The sequence below is a fragment of the Panthera tigris genome, chromosome D1 (genome assembly GCF_018350195.1).
Source record: "Panthera tigris isolate Pti1 chromosome D1, P.tigris_Pti1_mat1.1, whole genome shotgun sequence".
NCBI classification, from domain to species: domain Eukaryota; kingdom Metazoa; phylum Chordata; class Mammalia; order Carnivora; family Felidae; genus Panthera; species Panthera tigris.
Genome location: NC_056669.1, coordinates 46,528,288 through 46,543,277, shown reverse-complemented (window position 1 = coordinate 46,543,277; position 14,990 = coordinate 46,528,288). Strand labels below are relative to the sequence as shown.

General features: G+C 40.5%; 2 protein-coding genes across 6 annotated transcripts in view; both read right to left on the bottom strand.

Moving 5' to 3' along the window:
• Positions 1-1,599: 1,599 nt before the first annotated feature.
• On the bottom strand, positions 1,600-3,497 carry CCDC89 (coiled-coil domain containing 89). Its single transcript, XM_007078978.2, has one exon. The coding sequence runs from the start codon at positions 2,896-2,898 to the stop codon at positions 1,786-1,788; it is 1,113 nt and encodes a 370-aa protein (XP_007079040.1). The 5' UTR covers positions 2,899-3,497; the 3' UTR covers positions 1,600-1,785.
• A 1,861-nt stretch (positions 3,498-5,358) lies between these two features.
• SYTL2 (synaptotagmin like 2) overlaps positions 5,359-14,990 on the bottom strand; it is a 116,865-nt gene continuing 107,233 nt past the window's right edge. For all 5 annotated transcript variants that reach the window (XM_015536124.2, XM_015536127.2, XM_007078981.3 and 2 more), the window contains 4 exons: positions 13,100-13,178; positions 10,774-10,873; positions 9,157-9,362; positions 5,359-8,365 (listed from right to left, as the gene is read on the bottom strand). In XM_015536124.2, the coding sequence (XP_015391610.2) occupies positions 8,220-8,365; positions 9,157-9,362; positions 10,774-10,873; positions 13,100-13,178 (531 nt within the window). In that variant the 3' untranslated portion in view covers positions 5,359-8,219. The remainder of the gene's footprint in view (positions 8,366-9,156; positions 9,363-10,773; positions 10,874-13,099; positions 13,179-14,990) is intronic.

Here is a 14,990-nt window from a genome sequence, read left to right as displayed (position 1 = left end):
AGGACTTGAGTGAATTGCCCTTGGAAAATGTGGTCTGTTCTTTAGTATGCAGATAGGGATGTTTTGCTTAAAGAAAGCCAGATGTATATAACACAGTGCATTCACTCCCTTCTTTGTCTTTGCTTCTATGGTAAAGATTTTTATCGGAACATACATATCTGCAAGTCTGCTCTCATTCGCAAGTATGCAGTACATATGATAGATGAATCAGATGTACATTGTTGACATGCTTTGCTAAGCTTCTGTTGTTAATCATTGCTGATCTGTTTTTCCTGAAAACGTATATAAGAAGATCTACAATAAACCTCAGTGCCTTGGGCTGTTGGCTTGGGGTCTCCTGTGCCTTGCTATACTGTCCTCTCTTTTTCTCAGTTCCTCCGCCCCCTCCCAGGTCCACGGCCCTTTGAGGTCGACATACTACAATCTATTTTGAGGGGTATTCATAATAATGTTTCTATATCAACTAAAAACAGGGATATAAGCACTAAGTATATTTTTATAACTACCTCTTTAAGAATTTTCTATAAATATATATAATAACTATTATGTTTGTATGCATCTACATATTTAGGTATTCCTAAAACATGCTGTTAAGTATACATATATATTTTTTGTTTAGATGTTTGGTTGTTTTTTGTTTTTTGTTTTTTTTTTTTTGAGAGAGAGCGCGAGAGAGAGCTGGGGAGGGGGAGAGGGAGAGGGAGAGGGAGAGAGAGAGGGAGAGGGAGAGAGAGAAGCCTAAACAGGCTTCACACCTAGCATGGAGCCCAATGCAGGGCTTGATCCCAAGACCAGGAGACCATGACCTGAGCTGAAATCATGAGTAAGACACTCAACCGAGCTACCCAAGTGCCCCTAGATGTTTTTTTTTTTTTTTAAAGGAAAAGTTAATTGCAAGGAAATATGCTAATAGAAACAAAACAATCACTTTGCATTGCTTTATGTATCGTACCCAGTTTGCTCTGAATTTTACCTAAATTGGGGCCTTTTGTCTGTTAGCACATTATGTAATATTAAAGGAAACTACTGATATTTGCAACCTTGTACCTCTATATCCTGTTTTCATTAAGGGAAAAACCCAAGAAAATGGAATGTGATCTCAGCTTCCAGGAAAAATACAAACTGGTTGATTTCACTTATTTGAATCTTATTGCTCATATAGAATGACTGTAATAAAGTTTGCCTGCTTTGGTAAAGAACTTACTGATTTCAATCTTTGTTTTCCAAACTAGTGCAAGTAAAATAAAATCAAAAGGATACTGCTGTAAAGCAGATGAAGCAAGCAACTGTTTGGCCAGTTGCAAAATATGACACTTTTTTCTGCGAGCTCTCTATGCTATTATCATGCTATTAACTGTTACAGTTTATAACTTAAACTATGGGAGACTACAAGCCTACCTATCTCCAAGGGGGAACTATACTAAATTACTTTCACCATAGTACATTTCATTGCATTTCAGATTCCCTTAAGCCCATAGGAGCTGCTAATTTAAAATCTTAGGATATACGAAGATATCTGAGGTTGAGAATGAATAGGTTATGAGGAAGGTAGAGATAATGATAGCAAACTTTGGAGGATTTCAAAGGCACAGAAAGAAGTCAGGTAAATCTTGTGTATTTTGGTGGTAGGACTGAAAATCAGTGTTAGCGTTACAATAGTAATAACCACAAGATCATAGTAAAGCAGCTTTTCTTCTTCCTATTGTGCTTAAAAGTATAATACACATAATGCTAAGGCACAAATATTTCAATTCTAAACTAGAGGAAAGAGGAAACAGAAGCTTCCTATGGGAAGAGATGGCGGAGTTTGGCGTTGAGTTCTCTCTCCTTGCTTAAAAGGCCCAGGCTGTGCTTTTTGAAGGCTTCAGACTGCAGCCTGAGTTCATCATAGGCCTTCTGGATCCCATCGATCCTGCGCTGAAGTTCTCGTACTCTCAAGTTACTGTCCACGGCCACGGCCTCCTGCTCAAACCTCTGTAGCGCATGCCTTCTGGCCACATCTGCTGTCTCCAGCTTCTCCTCAAGCTGGCGGATCTCCGCTTGCTTGCTCTGAAGCGCCCTGCCCCTTTCCATGGACAGCTGCAGCAGCTCATCTTTCTCGCGAGTGACCGTCTGCAGTCTGGCCTGCAGCTCCTGCTTCAGGCTGCCGTGAGCTTGCTCCGCCGCGGCCATCTGCTCCGCGATCTGCTGGTGCTGCTGCTGGAGGCTCTGCAGCTGGCTGTGCAGCTGCTCTGTCTCCTTGGCGTGGGCACAGGCCTGCCGGCTCTGCAGCTCCAGCAGCTCTTTCTCTCTGGCTTGTGCCTGGCGGGCATCCCGCGTACACCTCTGTTTCAGGGTCTCCAGCTCCTTGGAGAGGGCCTCGCTCCGGGCGGTGAGCTGGCGCACTTTGGCCTCCTGGTCCTTCAGAGCCTGGCTGAAGAGGCTGTCATTCTCCAGCCTCAGTTTCTCATTCTCCTCCCTGAGCTTGACGTTCTGACTCTTGTGTTCATCCTTGAAGCGGATCATCAACTCGTGGTTGGCTGCCAGGGTCATAAAGCGTTCCTCCAGCTTCTGGGCATGCTCGCTCACGGCCTTCAGCTTCTCAGCCTCCAGCATCCTCTTCTCCTCCAGCTCTGTGTTGAGCAGCTCCAGGATCTGGCAGCGCTCCAGGGCCTCATCTGACCTCCGCTTCAGGATGCAGATGAGCTGGGACTGCTCTTGGATGCGGGAGCAAAGCATCGCCTTCTCGCTCTTCTCCTCCTCGGACAGTCCCCGGAGATTCGCCAAGGCCTCCCTCAGACCGCCCAGTTCCTTAAACTCCATCTCCTCTTCCTGCTTTTCTGGTTTTTTGTCTTTCTTATCGAAGGGTTCTTCAGTATGTGGAGTGTCCATCCTGACAGCCTTTTCTTCCTGAGGCATAGGTGCTGCTCTTCTCCACTATCGGCTGACTACACAGCCTTTCGCCCTCAGATTCAAAAGCCTCGGAGTGTTGCTAGGGACTCCCAGCGCTCTCCAGCAGTTGCTTTTTCCAGTAAGCAGCCCCGTGATTGGTGGACAGGTCCTCAGAATGCCGTGAAGGAACAGGGAGATCTGAGGGACTGGAGAACCAATCTGTGCTTGCCTTTCTAACAAATTACAGCTCTCTGCTCCCAGCCCAGCATCTGGCCTATAATGTACAGAGAAGAGATGCCAGGCCCACTGGGTTTTCAGCCAGCATCAGGGTGCAAAACAAACAAACAAACCGCGACTCCACCTAATTTCTGGGAGGAGTAAATAAATCAAGCTGCCTGTGACATATTTTTCCTCCATCTCCCCCCTTCACTTGTCATGAGAATAAATTACTCTGTGGAAACACGTTTGCTCCTTAGAAATGTGTCATCTATAAATACAAAGTAGCAGTGGTGCTCTGGGAGCCAGGATCCTGAGTGGCTGTGAGTTGAACCTATAATGTTTAACACAGCTAACCCCAGTGAAATTTCTTTAGTTTCCCTTCCTATTGTCCCCGGCTGGGAATACATCTTATTAGATATTCAGCTTTCCCTGTTTCTACTCAATGGCAAAATAAGGTTATAGAAAGAAGCTTAATGAACAATATAGATGTGCTGAACATTAAAACTGAAAGAAAGATCCAGATGAGGCTTGCTATCATATACCAAAGTCAATTCCAGATTAAACAGTTAAATATAACAAGTAAATTAAAGTGTTCAAAATGGAAACAAAGGAAACACAGGTAAGAATAAAACCTTAAAATAAGAATAAAACCTGCAGAAAGGACTGTCTTAGTTTATTCATTATGTAAAAGAGGAGTAAGGAAAAGCTTAATTGGACTTTGCCAAACATCTCAAGTTACTTACAACTTTTTAAATTGTGAGCTCTGAGGTCTCTCCAACCCCTTGTTCCTTAGGACCTGCTTGACATTTTACTTCCTAGTCCATCCCAACTACTGATGTTCCCCTAACCAACCAGCTCTCTGGCCTTGTTTGTGCGTGTTCTCTCTGCCTGGAATGCCTTTTCCCACCTTGTCCTTTGTTACTCTACTCACTTATTGAGCATCAATACTCAGTTGAGAATCATCTCCTCTGTGAAGCCTTTCCTGGCCCCCACATGTAGAATTGACTGCTCACCTCTTTTGGTGCATCCACTGGAGACTGTTCACAATTCTAATGGAAACTGTGAAAGCCTTATTGCACTCATGGCTCACCTGCCTGCCTCCCCCTATTAAGCCCTGAGATCATTAAGGGCAGGGGCTGTGACTGTTCCATCATTGATACTTGACAAGTGCCTGGCACCTTGGGGAGGCTTAGATAAATGTGTGGTGAATAGATGTTGAAGGCAAATTTCAAAAACCAGGAAAAATATCCACCATAAAGATGACAGATGATAAATTTATATTTTTATAGAGCCTGAACAAATAAATAAAGCATTAACATCTAAAAAGAGAAACAAATTCACAGATGAAGGGGGGAAAATGGGCAAGGATTGAACCCCCTCAGTGATCCAATAAGTTAAAGTTAGATACCATTTCATCCATCAATTTAGTCACAATTTTCCCATTTTAAGACTACCCAGGACTGGTGAGGGTATAGTGAAATAGGTACTCTCACACTATTGGTGAAAATCAGTTGACAGCACATATTGAGGACTAAAAACATTTTTATGCTTTTTAAACTAATGATTGCCCTTTTGGGGGAGAGTTTTGCTTAGGAAATAATCCAAAAGATAAAATTTTTCACTGCAGTGTGGTTTATAACAACTAAAAGTTGGAAACCTCAATGTCCAAAAAAGAGAAAATGTTAAGAAATTATATTTTCTTAGGAGATTATGCAGCTATTAAACATTATCATGCTTGTAGGTAATTTAATGGCATGGAAATTTTTATGCTAGAAATATAAGTGAAGAAAAAAAGATAAAAATCTTAAAATTCAGAATGATCCTAGTGACTATTGCTATGACCACTGTTTCTGGTGTTCGGACTTCATCTCTCAAGTCATGATGATCAGGAAAAAGCCTGAGTGTCATTGTAGATGTTGGATGGATTTTCAAATGCTTCAGATTTCACCAGAAGGAAAACAGATGAGAAATAATCTGATCTTTGGTCTCAGAGATCAGGGTTTCATGTCTGTAAAGGGAAAGCAATGTTGGAAGACTAGGAAATTTCCTGAACTGAAATTTTAATAACTACTTAAATTGTAGGATATTGAGGTTTTATGAAAGTGGATTCCAAAGACTTCACAAATATGAATTAGGGGCGCCTGGGTGACTCAGTCAGTTCAGTGTCTGACTTCGGCTCAGCTCATGATCTCATGGCTCATGAGTTTGAGCCCCACATCAGGCTCACTGCTCAAGTGCGGAGCCTGCTTCAGATCTTCTGTCCCTCTCTCTGGGCCCCTCCCACACTTGGTGCTCACGTGTGCTCTGTCTCTCTCAAAAATAAATATCAAAAAAAGTGAACTAAACTTATTTGTATTTCCCCCTCATTCCTCTTCTTTTCCTTAAATTTCAAGCTCATACACTGAAATGGAACTTACAAAGTTGAAACAAGTGACTAGAAAATTAGAACAGTCATCTTCATATAAAAAAAAAGGGTCACAGATATATTGAATGTATTTGCTGATTACCACATATGGTTGTCTGATGTAGTAAAGTGAATTCACAGAATATATTTCCTAAGAAAAGAAAACATGACAGAAAAATACTCCGTGTTAACAGCAGTTGTTTCTTGAGGGATAAGCTTATGGATGCTTCCCCTACCCCCCTCCACCTTTCTATGCCCCTTGCACATAGTGAATGCTTGGTGACATTTGTTGATTAAGTAGATTTTCCACATTAAAAATTGGTTACATTTCTATGTTAAAATTATTTTAAAAAACGAAGTCCATAGATAACTTGTCAAGTCTGAGAATCTCACAAGACCCTAATCAATATTCATTTACCTATTTACTGAACAAACAGCTACTAGGTATAGTGTGGTGCTAGAGGCTAAGTATACATTAATAAATTAGATACCATCTCTTTTCTGAGAGAACTTCCATTTAGTAATAATGACCCTGGGCTCCTCTCTGCCATGGTTGTTTTCCTTGCTCTACCATTTTTTCCCCCACCTACCTTTGATCCTGAAATTATCCAATATATTTCCTCCCCAGAAGTTCAAAGCCTAAAACTGGGCTGATGCTCTCCCTAGTGATGACCAGTGAGTCCCCTCCACTTGCCTGTAAGTCTTTTAATGTCTGGTTTTTTTTGAATCTACTATCTCCAGAGTTCTTCTATATAACCTGCACAGTACTAGGCACTTGTACATCTTCTCCCATTTAATTCTAACAATATTCTTGAAAGGTAGGCATTAGTATATACATTTTATAGTTTGCAGGGAACAAAGAAACGAAGGCACAGAGAGGTTGAACAAGTTACCCCATGTCACCCTGAGTGGTAGAGCCAGAATTCAAACCCTGATCATTTGGATACCAAAGGTGCTTCTACTGACCACTCTGGTGTTTTGCAGGTCAGGGATCTGAGAATAGGAGGAGGCAGGCAGTCCCAGTCCTAGATGGGGAGACACTAGGACAAATCACAGTGTTTCAGAGCTGGCTGGCTGCTGGGAGGTGGCTGAGCAGGCAACTGAAAGAAGGGCTGAGAAAGAGCTGGCCCCGTGAAGCGGCAGGAGCTGGAACAGGATCTGTACTTTCGACCTGGGAGCTGCGCCTCCACTCAGCTCGTGCCCCTCCTTGTGGTCAGAGCAGGATCAGGAAATAGAGCTAGACTACACATCTCGCTAAAAGACCTTGAGAGACCACAGGAAGGGGGTTCTAAGTTAGCCGCTCTTACTGGGCAGAAGTTTCTCACGTGTTTCAAGTGGATAGAGGTTCTAACATCTGTTCAGAGGAGACAAGCACACTAGTCATTTTCAGTGATGTTTCCTAGACACCTGTAGTAAGGTTTCACACTCCTGACCATCCAGACCCCGCCTAACCTACAGTGCTTGTTTTGAGAAAGGCAAGCAAGCTGGGTCCTAAGGAGGAGTCATGCTTTATATCCTAAAATGACCCAAAAAATGTCTCTGTGGAAAACTTTTCAAATAAATATTAACATATCTTCAATGCTTTTCAACTACTTCTTTAAAAGAAAAACTTCCACTTTCAACAACGTGGTCAAAGCATCTCACTCAGAGGAAATGATGTCCAGAGTTACAGTAAAGACTCGAGAAATATTAGCTTACCAATTCTTTAGCCTTGCTGGGAATTTAAGATTTTAGGACTTCTAACATGAAGTATCTCATTTAAAATAAGAAGTCTATTTAACTTGACAACACAATTAAATCATATAATTTCTTCTAAGGGTTTTTACAAAATACTGTATGAAAATTATACATAGGAAGCAAAGTTTAACAATTTACATTCAATTAAAACTTTGTTGCAAAACATGCCTGTGACCACTCTCATGCTAATTTCATATAGTAGAGTTACAGGAAAACCAGAATCTTATATATGCAAGGTTTTTGGTTTTTTCACATAGTCTATGACAAAATACAGGGTTGAGAGCTTGGGAGAAAATTAAGCCAAAAACTGAATTCCACCTATGAGCCAGGAGGTGGCACCAAAGCACATCTGAGACTTTGACATTGGGGGCCGGGTGGAAAGCAGTTTCAAAGGCAGAAAGAAATACATGCAATAAATTCAGTCTCAATTCCCTAACACGGAATTCCATATCATAATAGAGTTTATAGAGTATATCGTTTTCTTATAGTCAAATTCTTTATCATCACTGATATCCCCCCCCCCCCACTTCTTATAGGAGTGTTTTTCTGTCCCTCTTTTACAAAAACTATATTTTCAGTTCCTGCAAGGGTTTTCAACCACCGAGAAGCAGGCCCTCCAAACCGTCGCACAAAATTGTGGTGTGAAACACACAACAGCAAACTAGAAAATGTTGCTCGTTAACACCACCCCATATTTAATATTTTTTGATAGCGTTTTCTCTGAAGCCTCAGTACCATTTGATTTTGCTAGCTTTCTCAAATATCTTCTTTAATGTTGAGGGCACAAATAAGTTAGACTGTTTATTATCATTTAAATCTCTTGGGCCTTGTAACCAAAGAAGCACATGCAGGTTGACTTGAACATGCTGTGTGGCATCCGTTAGTGGAAATAGGTAGCAGGTGAGAACTCTGTCCACACAGTCAGATTTTCAAGATCAGATTCCACCTGTTTAGTGGTTTTTAGTGGAGGAGCCAGTCGATGTTGAGTTCATTTTGAAATCTTGGCAATTAATAGCATTCTGAGAGGCAAGGTTGCTTCAATCCAAGTGTTGGGGGAATTCACCATCTTTTCCCAGAGAGCAACTTCCTCTGAAGTAGAGTCCATCCAATCCACTTCAGTGCCATAGCTTTTACCTGGTGGGGGGGGGGGGCAGAGAAAGGAAGCTTTGCATTTAGAAAGGAATTGTTCATTGGAGGCGGCAAGGAAGGTCATTCCCTCATTATAATCACCAGTGGAAGACAGCTAGGAAGCGTTTTAATATCATCAGGAGGGCAAATCTGGGGCTCAATCGAAGAAAGAGCTGTTTAGTCACCTGAGCTAGCTGACAATCTGTCAGGGACATAGTGGGGTAGTAGGGAAGAGGCCTGGCACTGGGATGGAGGTGACACTAGATAATCTCTAAGGAAGTGTGGTTTGGGGTTTTGTGTCTACGAGACTCGACTTTGAATCTTGGCTCTGATGCTTATTAGCTGTTACTTCATTTCTTAGAACATCAGTTCCTCTGGAGATAACATAGTAACGACTCATAGAATTTCTGTGAGGATTAAATGAAATAATATAATCAAAGCACTCAGTACAGTGACTACTGCTCCACAAATGTTAATTGCTATCATTATTTAAAGCATCCTTTTTGTCATAAAAGGATATAAATATTTTTCAGGGAAGAGTAGTGATGAAGGATTTTCTGTATCCCCCCACATACTGTAACTTAAGCTCTGTGTGGACAGACACTACATCCTGTTAGTCTTCATATCTAGAGCCCTTGGCATACAGCCTGACATTCCTTCATTCATTCATTTCATTACACTTAACAGAAATAGAATATCTGTTTTCATAAGGAAGAAGCAAAGCAACAAGCAGACAAACCTCTACTGTCTCCAGAAGCACTTGGCTCATAGAGAATTAAAAACGTAACAGACATTACCTGTTCCAAAGCCAATCCGAAGACCACCCAAAAATTGGTTGGTTAATTTGTAATGGTCCCAGACAGTAAGCTCTACACAGGCTTCTGTCAGATCTTCAGGCCTGAAACCATCATACACCATGGTGTGGTTGAAGACAGGGTTGGTGGTTTTCCCTACAGCTCTTGTCTTTTGGCGACTTTTCCTACTTGTATCTGGAAGGATGATACTACAAAAGAAATCATTGTGAAAGCATTTTACTAAGATGGTGAACATTTACACCTTAAGTGTACTTCAACACAGCTAGTGAAGACTGGCAGAAGGATATAGAAGAAAAAATAGAGTGTAGAGAGGCAGTGGTGGTGGCGATGGTGATGGTGGTGGTGGGGATGATGATGGTGGTGGTCATGGTGGTGGTGGTGATGGTGGTGGTGGTCATGGTGGTGATGGCGATGATGATGGGGGTGGTGATGGTGATGGTGGTTGTGGTGGTCATGGTGGGGGTGATCATGGTGGTGATGGTAGTGGTGGTGGTGTTGGAGAATATTATGGGGATGGTGGTAGTGGTCATGGTGGTGGTGGGGATGGTGGTGGTTGTCATGGTGGTGGTAGTGGTGGTGGTGGTCATGGTGGTGATGGCGATGATGATGGGGATGGTGATGGTGGTTGTGGTGGTCATGGTGGGGGTGGTCATGGTGGTGATGGTAGTGGTGGTGGTGTTGGAGAATATTATGGGGATGGTGGTAGTGGTCATGGTGGTGGTGGGGATGGTGGTGGTTGTCATGGTGGTGATGGCGATGATGATGGGGGTGGTGATGGTGGTTGTGGTGGTCATGGTGGGGGTGGTCATGGTGGTGGTGGCAGTGGTGGCAGCATCCTGCTGGAGGTACTCTTCATTACTCTTCATTACAGTGGACCAGACTTGCTTTGAATCCTGACTCTGCCATTTATTGGTTGTGTATTGTAGGAAAAGTCACTTAATCTCTCACTTGCTTCATCTTAAAATGAGAATGGTGATACCTAATTCGTAAGGTTAATGTTATAATTACATATGAAGCAAACAACTTAGTTCAGTGCTTTCAATCAGTAAGTGCTTAACATGGTAGCAATTGCTTGAGGATTCCTTTAAAATTTGGAAATATGATCTAGTCCTGATTATCTCTTTTCTGTTTTTAACCTACCATACCTCTTATAAATACAAGAAGGTCTAAAAGTTGTCTCAGAATGAGAGACTGCCCTGAGCTGAAAAATCTTACCAGCTGACATCTATGAATAATATATAGAGAGAAAGTCACAAATAATGTCATATAAACTTAAACAGCTACAACTGGTCTTCTGAAAGAATAGGTATAGATAAAATCAGTCAGGGGGTCTAAGAGAGCACACTAATAGCTGTTTAGACACTGCTGACTTGATGCCAGGCATTTATATATATAACAGAGAAAAAAGTTTGCCACTTAAAAATTCAAATTAGGGGTTCATATCACAGGTCCTTCCAGAATGCGTTGCCATTGTCCTAAGTTATTTCATTCAAACCATGAATGATGAGTTTCAGCATCACAGGTATGGAGACTTGAAACCAACCAGCAAAGGCTGGGCTATGGCAGAGATGAGAGAGACAGAGTTATCAATGCTGTTACCATTTAACAAAAGAATTTAGATGGTTGCCCCTTAGCAGAGGTAGATCGAGACATTCCTTCACCCAGATGTGCACTTCTCCAGTTGTAGGAAGCTTTTTACCTATAATTGAAAAAGGGCAGAAAAGAAAATTTCACTGCCATTCCTCTCTTGGCAATACTGCATCCAAAGATGCAGTCTGGAACAGTGATGCTAGCTAGAGCTTGATGATATGATCCTAATTGGCTAAATTTATACATTCTTAACTAAATCTTCCCTAGTCTGGCTGCACTGAGCTCAGATAACTCTATGCAAATAATTCATATTGATTCCAAGTGCAGAGTACTACATCATTATTTCTGGGTTTGGCTTGTTTCAAGATAAATTATAGAGATCAGGTATGTAAATCATCCATTTACAGTTATATTCAAAACATCTCAGTGAAATGCATATTCCTTTCAAATATTGTTAATGGGAGGCATTTGAAACATAATGAGTATAAAGTAACCAAAACAGGTACTGGCTAAGTACAGCCACTTTTCTTGTTAAATGTGGTTACACACTTTGTGACAATATTGCGTACACACGCATAATAACTAGGGTTATGGCCAAGGAATTCTGAGAAGTTGGCTTACTCTTTAGTTGTTGGCTAGGCTGGGTGCACATGGACAGAGGACCACTACCATATTTTTCTGAATGGGTTAACCTAATTAACGAACAGGAATTTAATGAGCATTTATTATATGCTCAGCCCTATGCTAGTAATATCATTGGATACAAGGAACATAAGAAATCTATGTCCTCGGGAAATGTTTACACTTAAAAAGAGTAATTCAAATAAAAACTATAAAAATGTAACACAGAATGAAATGCCAAGTTATAACTATAATGTTCTAGGTGATGATGTGCTCAACGAGGGTGAATGCATATAGCCAGGAAAAGCTTTATGGAGAAGATGGGGCTTCATCTAAGACTTGGATAGGTTGAGAGAGGAAGCCACTCCAGAGAAGAGAAACTACATGAACAAAAAATCAGACAAGGTGGAGCCCATCACAAAACATCCTCTCCTTTGCCCCTCGCTCCCACCAAGAAATGATAGTGGTGGAAAACAGACTGGCAGAATTTCTATGCATGTGGACCATAAATGATAGGATAGAAATTATATATTTTAAAAATCTGCCTTTTAGGAAGATCCAGAAGTAACAAAATGGTGGTTTGGCAGCCATATGGACCTAAAGATATCTTTTACTTGCCCTCCAATTCTTTTTTTTTTTTTTTTAACCGAATTAGAATGCTTTTTCTAGTTCAATCACTGCCCTTACCATCCAAGATTTCTTTCATGCCACTGGTTTCACAGCCTGGTTACTGAAAGCAGTTGAGTTGCAACCTCTGATTTCAGTCATAACATTTATACAGATTCTTAAGGAGAAAAACTTGGGGAACTTGCTTAGGAAATAAATGGCAGGCATTCATTTCTTGCTAGTCTCTTGCTCCTTAACTGGGCTGGAGACCTGAGGCCCTAACATCAAGGATGCAATTAGGAATCTTGAGGAAAAAGCTTTCAGTCCTGCTGAGACCTTAAGAATGGGGAACCAATACACTCTTACTTCCTAAGGGCTCCATATGAATTTGTCTAATTCTTGCCTGTGAGGAACACCCAGGCTCCATTCTGAATACGGGAAAGGCCATCCACACTGTGCAGATACACCCAGTAAGTCTTGGGTAAGACTAGAAATCAGTGCTCTAGGTGATTTTGATGCAATATTTGGGAACCATTTCTTAAGCATAAGTGGTTTATTACGGAGATGCTAAACAATGATTTCTACTACTGATATTCATCACTTCCAGCTGAGATCATACCAACCCTCACACTGGGAACAATAAAAAAAAAAAAAAAAACTTTTGGAGAGTGAGGTGATAATTCAAACAAGGATTGTAAACTAGAGAATTTTGGAAACTGAACATTTTTTTTTCCATGGAACCAGAAGGTAGAATGGTGGTTATCAGGGGCTGGGAGAAGGACATGGTGAGGCTGAAGTTTAAAGGGTACAGAGTTTCAGATATGCAAGATGAAAAAAGGTCTAGAGATCTGCTTTATAACAATGTGAATATGCTTAATCCTACAAAAGGTACACTTCAAAATGGTTAAGATGATAAATTTTATATTATGTGTTTTTACCACAATAAAGAATTATCAACTATAAATTGACTCATCTGGTCCATATAATTACTAAGTTAATAATTTTGCCTAGGGTTTCACCTTTGAAAATATCACAGAGTTCAAAGAAATCCTTGGAGAGGGAAGGGATCGGGAAAGGACATAAATCTGTATGGAAAATCATTACATACCAGGAATTGGATCTGGAACATACTGGAGAGCTAACTTCATTTCACCTCTGTTTTCTGCTTCAAGGGCAACTGGTGCTGTCTGGAAAATGAAGGACACTGTCAGTAAGTGTGAGACACAAACTATTTTACTCTGTTGATATTGTGTTATAGGACAACAAATGCCCGTTTCTGTGAGTATGTACCACCCCTGAGTGCCCTGAATTAACATTTCCATCAAAGCTAAACTCTTGCTTTTATATCTGGGAAAGCCATACTGTGTATCTTGGAAAGACTTGCTTGGTACCCAGAAAATATCTCAAGGCCTTTAGTCTCAGAGATAGTAAAGAAATCAGAATGGCTTTCTTGGAGACAGAAGAAATGTTCTGGGATACTTTGGTTTTTATAAAAGCACATAAATTTTGTTGGTCACCCAGTCAGACATAAAACTATTTATTTGAGTTACTCTTTCTTTGAGTAAGAAGAGTGTGGGGAAAGTCTGGGGGAAGAAAAGCCAAACATTACATTTCCAAAGCTGCATTAACCTGATCATTTCAGATCACATGGTTTGATGTCTTTAAGAATAACAAAGACTGGACAATAATTTTAAAATGTGTATCTATTATTTTCAAGTATAAGAGAGCTGGTTTCACTTTCAAATTCTGGTCCTTTAGAGCCTTATTGCCAAAACATAGCTATGCATCAGAAACCTAAAGGTTAGTTTAAAATGAAAAGCTTTTGACATCTTCTAAGGAATTCACACCCAGTGAGTCTTGGGTAAGACTAGAAATCAGTGTTCCAGGTGATTTTGATGCAATATTTGGGAACCATTTCTTAAGCATAAGTGGTTTAATATGGAGATGCTAAACAATGATTTCTACTACTGATATTCATCACTTCCAGCTGAGATCATACCAACCCTCACACTGGAAGCAATAAAAAAAAACTGGATTAAACAAATTTATTTGAAGGAATTAATGAATTATTATCACGACTCAAATGGAGAACACCTTTGAGTCTGACATTTGTTGCTTTTCACTTTGAGGCATCAGCTGATTTTTAAGTAGTGTCAAACTAGAGCATAATAGAAAGGAATAGCCTTAGACATACTCTAGATCAGTGGTTGTCAAAGTATGGTCCCCAGGCAAGACGCTGTATCAGCAACCAGCCATGGCTAGAAACTTGGGCCCAGATGTTACTAAATCAGAAACCCTGGGAATAGGGCCCAGAAATCTGTATTATAAGTACTTCACGTGAATGGGATGCATGCTAAAATCTGATAACTACTTCCCTAGGCTTTCACTTGGAATCCCTGAAGGGCCATAGCCTAGGAATTTGAGCAAACAAAAACTACATGAGACCACATGAAAACTGAAACCCAGCTTCTAGTCAGTTTGTTCTCAGATTAAAGTGCTCTGTCCCCACTCTGTGTGTCAGAAACAAAAGTAAATCCTCTCAAAGTATCCCTAGAACTCTCATATACAATGCCTAGCTTACAATAATAAATGAACAGGCATACCAGGACAAAGGACCACATGACCAAACTAAGATAAAAAATTAAATAAAAGAGACATACAAATGTTTAGGATATTGGGTTTTCAGATATATATTTTAAATAACTTTGATTAATATGTTCATGAGGATAATGTTAAGATAGAGAATTTTAGGAGAGAAGTGGTCTATGAAAAATCAAATGAAAATATAAATCTGAAAAATATAATGATTGAGAACCTGTAAGATGGGTGTTTTAGACATAGCAGATAAGAAAATTATTGAATGGAAAGACAAGTTAGCAAAAACTAGCCAGCCTGAATTCTGGAGAGGAGAAAAAAAAAAAAGAACAGAAAATACATTAAAAGGGCATAAGAGACATATTGGACAGAGTGAAAAGACATAATGATCCCAAACAAGGGAT

Coding starts and splice junctions, on each gene's coding strand:
- CCDC89 (XM_007078978.2), bottom strand. CDS start 2,898: ATGCCTCAGGAAGAAAAGGCTGTCAGGATGGACACTCCACATACTGAA.